The sequence below is a fragment of the Pollachius pollachius genome (genome assembly GCF_949987615.1).
Source record: "Pollachius pollachius genome assembly, chromosome: 3".
NCBI classification, from domain to species: domain Eukaryota; kingdom Metazoa; phylum Chordata; class Actinopteri; order Gadiformes; family Gadidae; genus Pollachius; species Pollachius pollachius.
Genome location: NC_136936.1, coordinates 21,490,314 through 21,504,567, shown reverse-complemented (window position 1 = coordinate 21,504,567; position 14,254 = coordinate 21,490,314). Strand labels below are relative to the sequence as shown.

The following is a 14,254-nucleotide window of genomic DNA, read 5'->3' as shown; positions in this document are numbered from 1 at the left end:
GCAAGTAAGCATACTTTCTACTAATTCTACTTAAAATAATTATGAAAAATCTTGTAATAAAATCTTGGTTGTCAGTAGCATTTTATGTTACTTGTTTATCAGTTTGTCTGCAGGACCATGCAGAACACAACATTGATTGGATCCATCACTGTTCAATGTTTTCAGGGCATGCTGAGCTTTGAATCCCCATTGTTGAATGGGTCAGCCTTCTGATATGTATGTTTTCTAATACCGAGACCTGTTACGAAAGTCTGGTAGTAGTTAATACCATACCCCGGTCTTCAAATGTGCTATGTAAATGCAGTTAATTGTTATTTTATTTAAGTCTGACAAAGACCAACTGAGAAGCCGGAAGCAGGATCGTACAGGAACAAACGACTCAACTCTTCTTCACCAACCTCCATCAAATTAGACATCTTATAATATAGAATAAAAACTCTGTTTAAGATAATGTCTGAAGGAAAAGTATTTTCTTTTTCTAACATTTTATTAATGGCAATACATTCTCAGAAGAGTATAAGGCACATATTTCACATCTGCCATGAGGTGATTCCAAAATCATCATGGTCGTCAATAACTTAAGAGAATGTAGCGTTTGGATGGAAAATACACGTGGCATCATATTCTGTGGCAGTTTTGTCTACTTCAAACACATTCATATTCGTTTCACATCTACATTCACACAGAATGTAGGTCTTAATGAGTCAGAATACTTTTTGTAGTGGGGGGGGGTCTATGATTTAGAATATGTTCAGAGGACTGCATAAGCTTTCATTTTACTATTTTGTGTTCCTACCTCAATCATTCACAATACATTCCGCAGACATTATCATGAGAGTGGTAATCGCTTGTGAATAGGCATTCAGAGGGAAGAGCATGGATCAGCAATACAGTTGCTAAAAATACTTTTTGGGATCTTCCAACAGATAAAAGTACACACACTGTGGCCACAATTAGAACACTGTGTAGTTGAACACTTTGGTAAATGGAGATTATTTTTAAATCGCTACTCAAAAACAACATGAATGGCTTTGAATTTTCAAACACAAAATGACAAAATATATCCTGGTTTCATCCATCCCACAAAAGAAAAAAGACTAGTCACTCGTAATTCAAATGTTTCTTAAAGTTCCAACAGCTTCGTAGATTTGATTCATCCATGCACTCCTAAGACAAAAGCCGGTCGTTGAAACTGATTCCGGGAGAGGGGAAATCAGGTTGGGAAGAGAAAAAAAAAAAAGAAAGCAAAGTATTTGGTGAGGACGGAAGGCTGGAAGTGTACAGCCATTCTCAAGAGTTTGATTGAAAGAAACCGACTCCAGTCATGGTTTTGTGTCTCTGGAGGGGCCTGGCGTGGTCCTACTCTATTTCTCCTGGCCTAGTGGCCACGTACACAAAGACCACGATGATCATGACCACCACGGCTAACGTGGGCAGCACCACCGTCGCCACCTGCTGCCGGGCCTCCTGCATGGCCTGCTTGCGTTCCTTCTTGTCCCGCGACGTTTCCTTCTTGGCCTTGCCTTTTAGTTGCCTCATGGTGACCCTTCCTCTTCACTTGACGGGCACTGCTCCACCCACCAGTCTGATAGGATCCAAAGCCCACTCAGCGTCCTCACCTCGCTTCCTCTTCCAACTGCCCCCTCGGCCTGGGGATCTCGTTCGCTAAAGCCAAGGGGGAAAGAAAATGAAAACATTGATTTATGTTTAATTTGAGCATTTGTCTTATTTGTTATCCTTAACATGCATTAATGTCATTGCCATAACAACCATGTCTGAAAATGCCTTTGACGCTTCCTGTTGTTAAACATGAATCAACAATTGATGAGTAAGGGTTCAGCAATGAAATTCATCCTTTTTATCAAACCGTTTTAACTGTGACTTAACCTTAGCACTTATATGAAACTTGAAGCCAAATCCAATAGAACAACCAACTAACTGCCCAAGCTGCCACGAATTGGGTTGAAGGGGAGCAATAATATTACATCACAGAAATGGAAATGATGTCAACCTTTATCCCCCCCTATCAACGAGGGGGATAAAGGGGGAAGAGACCACTGGATGACTGGGCCCATTAGTGTATAAGATCTATAGATATCAACTAAGGGGGATGAAGGTTGAAGAGATCCCTGGATGGCTGGACCTATTAGTGTATAAGACCACTAGATATCAACGAGTGGGATAAAGAAGAGACCCCTGGATGACTGGGCCCCCATTAGCTCGACCCAAGGAGCAGGGACGTTAGGGCGCACTTATGATTTACTCCTAGGGGTGAAATTCTCATTGTTCCTGCAAAGATCACTATGAAATGCTGTGGCTGAACCCTTAGCGTTTGTATTCAGTATTCTCAACACACTGGTTGAGCATCGTGTGCGTTGAGAACCCGGGGCACGGCAGAGCACTATGATCCCCAGTGGCTAACAGCGACAGACAAGCATGTTGCATACTCCACAATTTGATCATCTGGTGTTTCAGGATGAATAAATAACGTCTGCGTTTAGGAAATAAAGAGTAACATATGCTGTATGGGACTCCACGGCGACCGACTCAGGACGCTTCAAGCTACGTGCACTGACTACTCTGTGCTAGCATTGCAAAAAGTTAGCGCCACCAAAGTAAGTAGAGAAGCGTCGACCGGACCTGGCGCTGTTTTATACCGAAATCTGAGGACCAACACTGAGCCCCTTTATCAAACACAAGTCTTATAAAGTCGGAAACCGCCTCTCATCGGGGTCAACGATGACTAGAGTTAGCATGGTGTCGTGAGCACAGACGCTATTTTTAACCCGAGCGTTAACCTAAGTGAACTAGCTCAGTTGGGCTAACGTCAGTTTTACCTAAGTGGAGAACCGACCACTGTCGTTGAGTTCACCCGAAAACTCTCCACAACTTGGACAAGCTCGCACCTTTGATGGCTTTGTGGTCCTTACACACACGGGTGTATTGATTAAAAGTCTCCCTCCTTTTCTGCGCTGCCGTCCACTTTAATGGCGTGATGTTTTGAGCGTCCCGACTGTGTGTTGCTGTGCTTTTCCGTCACGTTTGCCTGCTCTGAAACCTACGTGGCATTAGTGCGTCTGCCCCGCTGCGTTTGGGGCTGGCTGTCTGGGAAACATGGTGGGAGTCACGGCGACTCAACAGCGCCCTCCACAGGGGCAGAGTGGGGTAGCACATAGCTGTCAACATCTCCAAAGATGCAAAATGTTTTTGTCAATGTTATAATGGGAACGAGATGTCCTGCTCTGCTATCAACTCACGGTAGTTTAAGTTTAAATTAGTGCGTCTGCCCCGCTGCGTTTGGGGCTGGCTGTCTGGGAAACATGGTGGGAGTCACGGCGGCTCAACAGCGCCCTCCACAGGGGCAGAGCGGGGTAGCACATAGCTGTCAACATCTCCAAAGACACAAAATGTTTTTGTCAATGTTATAATGGGAACGAGATGTCCTGCTATCAACTCACGGTAGTTTAAGTTTAAATTAGATCATGATTTTCCTTTGCAGAAAAATTACCAGAAGAACCACTGTAGACGTTTTGCTAACACATATTCACAAGGGCCGGCTACCAAGTGCCAATATTTTCAAAAGCTATTGGGGGTTATATGCTGAGGAAACATTATATAGTGCAGTGGTATTATAAAACCTTATTCTACCTTTTTTAAGAATGCTTGATTCTGATTGGCTGGGAGGAGGGCATTAACCTGGCATGTTGCCCGCTGACTTGTCGGTTGTACTTGCTGCTGACTGAGCACAGCGTCATCAAATAGTAGGTCTAGATCAATACGCTGCTTGTATTTTTTTCTATCACATAAATCTCAAACATGAGGTCCATTGTAAAAATAAACCTTGTTTAAAAAAAGTTTCTAAAATGTGTCGGAAATCTATAGGAGGGTTAGTTGATACATAGATACAACTTACAACGATGTCAAATATTTACATATGAACAGGAAATCAGTGTCTGTGTATTAAATTACTTAGTGTGTGTAAAAAGTACACATAAGTCAAGTATAGCCTGCCTACATTTTTTGTATGCAAACATATATAGTATATAGTTCACCTTTACGTTTTGATATCGGTAGGTGAAAAGGTCAATCCGCATAATAGATTTATAGAATTTTTGAACATAAAAAAAATAGTATAAAATCAAAAGGTGGGTTTATAAAAAAAAAAAAAGCTATTTGTTTTGTATGGGGCAGTTAGCTGAGTTCACCGGATGTGTTTTGATATGGGTAGGTCAAAAGGTCAAGCCGCATAATAGATTTATAGCATTTACTATTTAAAAATTGCATAAAATAAAAGCGTTTTTTTGAGAAATTAAGCGTTGTGTTATGTGTAGGGCAGTTTGATGAGTTCACCAAATGTATTTTGATATGGGTAGGTCAAAAGGTCAAGCCTTATAATAGATTTAAAGCATTTTTATTTACATTAAAAATATATATAAAATCAAACGGTGGGTTTTTTGAGAAATTAAGCTTTGTTTTATGTGTAGGGCAGTAAGCTGAGTTCACCTTATATGTATTTTGACATGGGTAAGTCAAAAAGTGAAGCCACATAATAGATTTAAAGCATTTATCAACATTAAAAATGGTATAAATTAAAAGATGGGTTTTTTTGACAAAAGAAGCTTTGTGTTATATAGACAGGCCTTGTATTAACACATCACAGTTGGTTAGACACAAATTCGTCCATCGAAGCCAGTGCTAAATAGATTTTTCGAATGTGTTGAATATCCAACGTCCAATATAAAACCAATGTTACCACGCTATTAAAGCGGACTACGGGATAATCACCTCAAGGCAGGGCAATAAACAGTTTGATATGACCGGCGTGTGGAAGGTTACCGGAAGGTAAGCCGTCCACGAGCCGGTCATATCAGCCGGGTGAATTAGATATGATAATTCACCGTTGCTAAGTATAATTTACCGCTGTCAAGGAAAGTGGATCTTTTGCCATCTTTCATATCACTCCGCAAGTAGTAACTTATCAACCCCAGCGTACTCGGTTGCTTAGCGACGTCAACGTCTTTGGCAGACTATTTCTCTCTACGAATGCTGGTTACTTTTGTAAAAATAAGTTATTTCTTTCGTTTTGGCAAGTAGCCGTGTAATAAGCGGGATAATGTATAGAAAGTCGCCGGTCATTATCGAAAATAAGCCCCTCAGGGCGAAGCAAGACACCTCTGTTTCGCGTCGGTGTCCGGTTCGCCCTGTCGGGGCTTATTTTCCCGATAATGACCGGCGTTCTATACATTATCCCTTACATATTTTGTTTGCATTAATGTTGTAGCCTAGCATACACAATCATTGTGTATTTATTGAAATACATATCAAACTATTGTCAGTGTAGTGGTCCTATCAGGCGCCAAAGGGGTCGGGCGAGCCTGCCGATAGGGGAGAGGATAGAGACTAGGACAAAGAAGAGAGTGTATGTGGCAGTCATGAGTGAGAAGGACTCTGAGACTCTGAGAGCTGAGAGAGCTGTCAGGCGGTGCCACACGCCCCCTGTGACGTCTTGAATAGAACAATACCCAATACCAATAATATAACAATGTTTAAATCCAGTAAACAAAAATACAGCAGGGAACTATACTATAAAGTAGTCCACCAAAACCAAAGAACAATGTACAATGATAAAGTCAATTAACACCACTACGACAAATTGCAATTATAATCAGTCTGCTAACACCACTTAAGCAGTACACTTTGCAATTACAAATATTGGACCCTTATACAGCAGACAGAGCACCGCCAAGCAGAGGATGCCTATTAAAGAAAAGCAAATGTATTGATGTGCCTGATCGAAGGTCAGGTCATTGAAGCATGATATCTCCTGAAGTTAAATGCACACAGCATGAATACATTTAGTTGGTGGAAACTATTGGGATAAAGGACAAGACTATTACCATCAGACTCAAGCAGGAGACGATATGAGAGGCAGGTGTTGACACTTCAATCAAAACAGACTGAAGGCTTCACAATGTTATTTAAAGGAGAAATCCGGTGTAAAATGGATGTGGGATATGTTTAGTATGATAACGATTTGGAATGTTCGTTTGGGAGCAAAAAAGCGCATGTAGACGCATTCTTAAGTTGGCTTTTTTTTGGCAGATTCTACCGAAACGCTATGAACTTGGAACGATGGGGGCATGTGTTATGGTAAAAACTAAATCGCTATTTTAAAGATGAACTGAACTGAGATTTGAAATTTAGTTGATATAACAGATGTATTGTCTGCCTTCTCATTGGTACAATAACAAAAAATGGCTGAACTTGCTAAAAGGGATTCAATTGTACGGTGAAAGTGTTACAGGGCGCCGCCATGTTGGATTTCAACAATCAGCTACGTCACTGGCATGGTAACCTACTCCTACTCTGTGGCTCTAGCAGCCATCGCAGGTAATGAGTCAGGCTCTGAGGCTCGCTGAAAGGGCTACGGAAAAGCAAACAACCAGGTCTACAGGAGGATCATCTTATTGTATTGCCCCTGGCTGCAGTAATGAATTATATAGGGCCAAGGCAGCTGGGGTAATCATACATTTCCACAGGCTACCTTTGAATAGGAAACCAGCCCTTAATACATGGCTGGCAGCCTTAAAACTGACTAACCCTCCGGTAGCCCCTGTCATGTCAATCTCCACACTCCGACCATAAAGTGTATAAACTATTACTCCGACGATATTACAGATCTATGTTTCCAGGCTGCTAATTAAACCACGGCGGGTCTGTAAACAGAAGTTCAACAAATGTCCCTTTTTACTCACCCTGATGTTCGCCGACTAGCCGATTGCTGATTCAGAGGGAGGTAAACTCTAAGAAGTAGTTTCATAGTAAGATGTATCTGTGCAATATCCATCTGTGCAATAACCATCAACATCCACCAGAAGAAAACCCAACATCCACCTAAAGTAAACGTGACTCCGCCTCGCCCCACATCTATGCTCATCATATCTCCCAAAGTGCATCTAACATGTCTTTCAGGTCCCGTCCACCCAGAGTCGATCTTTGCGCAGGCTGGATGCGCGCAGGCTTGATGCGCTCCACTTTTTTTTGTGGAGAACCAGCGCCTTGAATATGTAGGTACTACAGCGTTTGTACAGCTCGTTGCGTTTCCGCAATGAGTCCGTCTTTACGGAGATATTCCTGAAATGCATCAAAGGAAAACGGAGGGGGAAAGATCGTTTTCGCCTTGTTACTTGGTTGCTATTTATGGGGCGCTCCAGTGTCTCGGCTCGGACGTCCCTTAGAGAGAGCATGGCCACTTCCAAAACCTCTCTCTCGTCGCAAAGCATCCGAAATGCCCTATGCATGGTTATGCAACCTAATCCCACCATTAGATGGTCAAGGTTGACCGGGACCTCTCGGCAGCAGACCGATTCAATGGCAGTGTCCATGCTCCGGCAGCACCCACACGCACAACAGTCACACCCACACGATCCGAAGGTGGAGCTGGAGCCTGAAATTGATCCCTTTCCACCAGGTGGCAGTCGGACACTACAGTTATGTCCCTCACAGGCTCAAACGCGTAACCAGCCATACAACAAACACTATTTTCCACCGTGGAGTGTAGAAGACGTTCGCGTGTCTGCAGCAACGACCTAGTCCTACCATGCCAGTGACGTCATCGGCGCTCTAGTACTAAAAGACACATTTTCTTTTGTTGCTAAAAAAACCTATATATTGATTTTTGAAATATTTTTTTTGTGTCATTTTATTTTATAATGGTCATAACTAACACGATATCGATGTTGATTATTTCAGTTCAGTTCATCTTTAAACCACTTACAAGGCTAGATGTAGCCCGACACTTCTTTGGTAGTATAATAAGGGTCTTAACATATACAACGAGGCATTAATAACTTTGTAAGTGTACAGATTTTTTATTAAAGCTGACATTTTATACACACAATATACCATCAGTGGTTCACCCGTCGACACCATCTTGTCTTTAAGACTCGATAGGTAGATTGACGAACACAGAGCTTGTGACATCCGTGAACAAGACCCTTATTATACTATCAAAGAAGTGTCGGGCTACTTCTAGCCTTTTAAGTGTTTTAAAATAGCGATTTAGTTTTTACCATAACAAATGCCCCCATCATTCCAAGTTTATAGCGATTTGGTAAAATCCGCTAAAAACAGCCAATTTAAGAATGCGTCTAATTGCGCTTTTTTGCTCCCAAACGAACATCCCAACTCGTTATCATATTAAACATATCCCAGATTCATTTTACACCGGATTTCTCCTTTAACTCCTCCATCAGGTTTCCTTGTTTATAGCCGTGTTGGTTACCTTATTAATAAGTAGCTCAGTGACAGAATCACTGCATTTGCCTACTGCATTGGCCTGCTGCAATCTCATTGGCAAAAAGCATGGGTGAAACCACTGTATATTATCAAAGTAATGTAATGACTGAAATTAGATCTAAAAGGCAACAACCAAGGCCTACAGTTTTATTCCACTGTTGTTTCCCCCCCCGCCCCATTACCCTAACGAAATAGAAATGTCCGAAAATTAAATATACTCATGAAATTAAAGGTCCCATGGCATGCCACCAGGTGTGGGGTGATTAGCCGGTACAAGCCGTTTTGGAAATCTGCCCCTTATGACATCACAGGTGGGCATGTCCACCTAGATGTGTGCTGGATAGATCAGTCTACCAGCCTACCCAGTGGACTGTAGCAAACGTTGCTCATCTATCCATCACACATCTAGGTGGACACGTCCACCTGTGATGTCATAAGGGGCAGATTTCCAAAACGGCTTGTAGCGGCTAATCACACCACACCTAGTGGCATGCCATGGGGCCTTTAAACTTGAACCGTAAATCCACCCGACTATTGGAACACACTATCCAGAGATTCCAGGAACCAGTCTTTCTCCTGCTACTTGACAATCGTACCACAGTTGAGGAGTTCAAAGATGGCTTACAGACTGGTATTGTGCACCGGTTACAATATTAATTAAAAAAACACAAATCGAACAAGATTAAACTGATTGCTACTTTCGACTGCTCACAGATGTATAATCATACCCTATGTACTTTTATGCCCAAATTAACACTAAAGCCTTGCCTTCTTTTCAATCAAATTACTTTTTTAACACTGTAGGATGCACAAGACTTTATTCTTCACACATGTATTCATACTTGACTTACTGAAGAGACCTCACTCTGCCAACCGTGATGAAGAGCAAGGAGTGCCCATCACAATAAAGCTAGTTTGGCACAAGATATTTTAAGTAAATGGGCTTGTGTGCTTCATTACAGGATCAGAGAACTCCAGACAGTCAAAGTTAAAAGCTGGACATCAGACAACTTTCTGTCACAGTTAATAATTGTCATTCCTGTCTTGTTCTTTAGATGCTGTGTCTCCCTTAATAACCTTGAACTGTTAACCTTTGTCTTAATTATCTTAATGATTTCAGCTGTGATATGTGTCTTTTCTTTTTTCGCCTGTTCTGGTTGTGTTTGGAGCCATTTTACTAGCCAATGCTTTAAATATTATCTATCCTGAAACTGTGTTTAATCTGATTAGAATAATAAAGGGTTTAGGAAAACTTTGTACACTCGTTTTTTTTACCTCACTTTCACAAATCGGACTTGTTCTGACTTTGTTTTGGTGTTATTGTGTCATCCCAACACATTACTCCCTTTGGTCTCTGCCTGTCCATTGTGTTTACTATTATTTTGTCCCATCTGGGATGCCATTGTTGGTAATGAGCTCCCATGTTTAGGTATTAAATGCATGAAGGATTCTGTAATGAATTCCCTGTTATTACAGGTGTGAACCATCCGGAAGCACTGCATGCAAACATTGTTCACACCTTTAATTGGTGTTTGTGTTGCTGTAAATATTACATCAGAAACCCCCACGCAAGAGCACTTCAAAGTTAACATGCTGGTGTGTCTTTTTCGAACTTTAAACATAAACAATAATTATTTACCCTTTTTTTCTATAGCACAAACAAAGTTTGCAAAGTGCTTAACAATGAATAAAACCGAAAACAAAATACAAGCTACAAAAATACAAATATGTATGTAAAACAATAATTCAAATAAAAAATAATAAAAATAACATGCAAACGCAATAAAATTTGTTTTTTTAAGATAGATTTGAGAGATTATACTGATGTTGCTGCCCCTTGCTATCCTTTTAATTTTGGACTCTGGAATGAGTTAAAGGGCTCTGCCTGAGGTCACTATGACTTGGTTCTGGGTGTCAATAGCAGCAGCTGCTACCCCTAAATATTCTAAGGCATTACATTTTAGCACATTTTAATGCTTTGACTCACCAATTATTTACCAAACTATAGTCAATTTTCTTTACCTGAAGCCGAGCTGTAATAGCAATAATCATCCCCAGGATCTTAACAAATCTGACAATCTCACATTTTTTTCTGAATTTTAAATCCAATTTTGCTGGAAAAACAAAAGCAGCACTGTTTTTCTTTTACACAAATATCTCTTGAAGTAAAGTTAACCAAAAGTGCACAATACCCAAGTCAAACAGAGCAATGATAACCTCATCTAACTATTCAATTCGACAGCATGGTTTGTTCAAGTCGACTCTCTTAAACTCCAGAAAAATGGAAACCATGAATAATAGTGGTATTAACATACAGTACTTCAATTGCTTCATGGCACAATTTGAATGTTGTTTATGTGGTGTTATGTTATGATGAGTTTATGATACATTAAGGAACGGTATGATAACCTCATCAGATAGGGTCAGGGGCAGTCTGGAGGTGACCAAGATGCTTGAATCACAAAATGGTTTCAGTCCCGTGCTATGAGTTCGTGGAGCTACGCTGGAAGCTCGTCTGAAGTATAGCTGGGGCAGCTCTTAGATGGGAAAGTTAAAGAGAGAGAAAAAAGGACACTGAAATGGCAGATGAACATGCAGGCCAGGAGGCAGTTGGACAGAGAGTAGCATTGTCGGGCGCTAGCGCTACGTTTAACGTACAGCCACCAGAGAGCTTTGACTTTTCCATACCGAAAGAGAGAACCAAATGCTAGCTCTGAGGATAATCAAATTAACAGTCTGAGATACTATATTGGATATGAGGTGGACACTGTTTTGCGTAGGCTGACCTTGACTGAGGAAAACAAAGGTTTGAGGCTGGAGTCGGCGATCACCAGGGCGTGGCAGAGTTAGGAGGTGAAACGCCAGCAAGTAGCTGTGTGAGATGAGACCAGGTTGGAGGCCAGGGACAGTTACTCTGTAGACAGAGTGTTCGAAGGCAGTAACAAGGGCAAAGCTAAAAACGAGTTTCACCATTATGGCAGCAAGCAAACTGAGCCACACAGCGCACAGTACAGCAAAGCTGAGAACACGCAGTCACACTCAATGCGGTAGCTCCCCATCCCATTCAAAGCATGATTGTCTTTGTAGTGGAGGAGCAGGAGAAGGGGACACTACAAGCAAATGTGCACAGCATCTAAAACGTTGCATGAGATAGAAGTGGATTATGAGGATTGAGTGTTCCTTGGGCAGCATCACAGCCGATGGTGAGCCCTGGGCCCCGTTTCCCGATAACAATGGATCCACGCTCGTGCGATCATTCTCACGATGGATCTTGCGATCCATCGTAAATTTCTTTGAAGCGTTTGACGAAACTCCTCTTAACATGAACGCACGTTCACTGCACTCATGAGGTTCGTAGGATTGTAACTGTCTACTGACACGGTGCTGAAATGGGCTCCGAAGGAGGGGGAGACGCAGGAATGTCGCAGGAAATGGGGTAAAAGTGTTAAAATATCTCCCCATCAAGGCCAACAGCAGAGTAGCCTACGAAAAGAATTGACTGCAATAATATGAATGCTAAAGATATTAAAACACAATTGATTAGGCCTAGGCCGACATAGGCTATATCAGTCCTAATCCTGAATGCACTGTGCATGCATTTTTTCACGGCATTTCCCCCCTGAAATAATTCCCTATTACAAAAATCAAAAATAGCTTGTGTGACAGCTACATTTATCTTAATGTGCTCATTTCTGAAACATGCTTTGCGCAGCAAAGAGAGCTGACTTTAGCCTATCTGAATCCGCATAAGGTTTCATTGATTGCCGCGCACTCTCTAGTCTAGAATATTTGTAGACATTAAAAATGCAACGTTCCATTCATTCATTATCATTCAAACGCAGAGGCTAGGCATTGACACACGGCTATTGCTGACCCGATTAGGAAAGCTTGGTCTAGATCCTGCCGCTATTGTTGGGCAGGATGATGTCGGTTATAGGTCTTTTTACACTGCCAAGCCGGTTCGGTCACAGCTTGGCACGCCCGGCGATTTCACCTTCTTATCTCAAGTTTCCCTGTGTAAAACCGAGGGGGTCAAATCCCCTGTTCGTCACGGCGCGGGCTTTCTTGGTTCACTGGAGAAGGTGGGGCTGCGCACGGAGTCTAGACCTCTTTAGAATAATTTGCATTATTGCATACTCTGAATGTTTTAATTTTTTATGATTGAAGACACCCGCATGCAATAATGAGTTCACGTCTGAGTGTAGACTACAAACGCGATTAACTATGGTCAGATGTTCGTTACCGTCTAGACACGGTCCAATAAATAGTGAGGTTCATCACAGCCTTACCGAAGCGCCTACAGTGCTTAATGCAAACAAATCGCAACAAAAAATCCCTGCAGAAATTCTCTGACTACTGCTGGTCTCAGCACAATTCATGTCTACAGTAGCCTATGTCTTCTGTCATTGATCAATATGAGGACATTTTAACCACAATGGTTGAATTAAAATCAGAGGGAGACAGCAAGTGCAGCTCGAAAGCGACCTCCCACACAAGAGTAATGGAATCATTTGATTTTATTATATGCCTTGTGACGTGGCGTTTGATCGGTGCATTTTGGCTGCGCATGTATTTTTGGAATTTTAAATTGCTGCAATAAATTATGTTGTTATTGACTTCTAACATGTCTCTATCTTTGCTGTTTAAATCTAACAGTAGTCTATGAGTAATATATCTGCTGTAACCACTGTTTTTGGTTGCGAAATTGCACCAGCTGGGCATTCCATGATATTGGATGTGTTTTAATAAAACACATCCAATACACGGAATGTCCGCTTGTGACGCCACTGAGGCTATAGTAGGCTAACGATGCTCTTAGCATCATACGAGTATCCCTGGAGTCCTCGTTAGCTACGAGCATTTTCACGACGTTCGTTACCAACAATGCTTTCGGGAAACGGTGTGAAAACTGTACGATGCTCGTACGACGCACTTCACGATCCACTTAGGCTAACGATGCTTTCGGGATACAGGGCCCTGGATGGTTAACATAGACATCAATCCCAGTCCGGTGCCATTTAAAATATACGGTCATCACACCCTTCGGGCGTTACCACTTCCACAGGCTCCCTTTTGGGATTGCCTCTGCACCAGAACACTTCCAAAACAGAATGGTGACAGAGGTCACAGCTGGCCTACAGGGGGTCGTCTGCCATATGGTTGATGTGCTGCTTAGTGGTGGGTCGTAGAAGGAGCATGACAGCCGACTACATACTGTGATGGAGAGGATCCAGAAGACTGGGATCAAGCTGAATGTTGACAAATGTGACCTGTCACAGCAAGCGGTGACCTTTTTGGGCCAAGTCATCTCCAGTAGTGATTTTTGGCCTGACCCGAAGACGACAGAGGCTGTAATGATGATGGGTGAGCCAACCAATGTGAGTGAGCTCGGGGGTCTTCTCAGCATGATTAACCAGCTTGGAAAGGCATGAATACAAAAAAAAATGTAGATGATATGCTTTCATCCTTTTACTTATTTTACTTATTTATATTCAGTAGGCTATAATTAGTCTTTCTTAAGTTGGGCGAATTCAAGGTAATGAAAACCAGGGTATTTTGACCTCCTGTCTTATAGTCTATCAAATCATATGAATATTTAAACAGAAACTACAGACCCTTCGATATTATTATTTTTGTTGCAAGGAATGTTATTGCTCACACGAAAACCAAAAAATAAAACACACTGGTTTGCATATGTCCCTCCAGTACCTGAAAACAATGGATTAAGAAGCACTTATTCCTCCCCCACACGCTGTCATGGGTTCAGAGGGTTTAAACACCAGAGGATAAGGATTTCCTGGAGGATACAAACATTGATGTTTGTATCCTCCATGTTTCCTCCATGTTATCCTCCATCCTCTAACATCCATGTTTCTTCTTGTTCATAATCTCAGTATTCTCTACCTAAGGGACACCAACCCCATACCTGCCTGTCATCCACCCTGTGTGCTCATCT

The 14,254-nt window shown here is 41.9% G+C and overlaps 1 protein-coding gene across 2 annotated transcripts; it reads right to left on the bottom strand.

The window, feature by feature from the left end:
* Positions 1-393: 393 nt before the first annotated feature.
* Positions 394-3,054, bottom strand: smco4 (single-pass membrane protein with coiled-coil domains 4). 2 transcript variants are annotated; one of them, XM_079733318.1, is made up of 2 exons: positions 2,838-3,054; positions 394-1,665 (listed from the first exon to the last, which is right to left on the bottom strand). In XM_079733318.1, exon 2 carries the CDS (start codon positions 1,537-1,539, stop codon positions 1,360-1,362), a length of 180 nt encoding a protein of 59 aa, XP_079589444.1. In that variant the 5' UTR covers positions 1,540-1,665; positions 2,838-3,054; the 3' UTR covers positions 394-1,359. The 2 variants fall into 2 exon arrangements, with proteins under 2 accessions (XP_079589444.1, XP_079589443.1); XM_079733317.1 differs by having other exon boundaries at positions 2,907-3,054.
* Between the last annotated feature and the right edge of the window lie 11,200 nt (positions 3,055-14,254).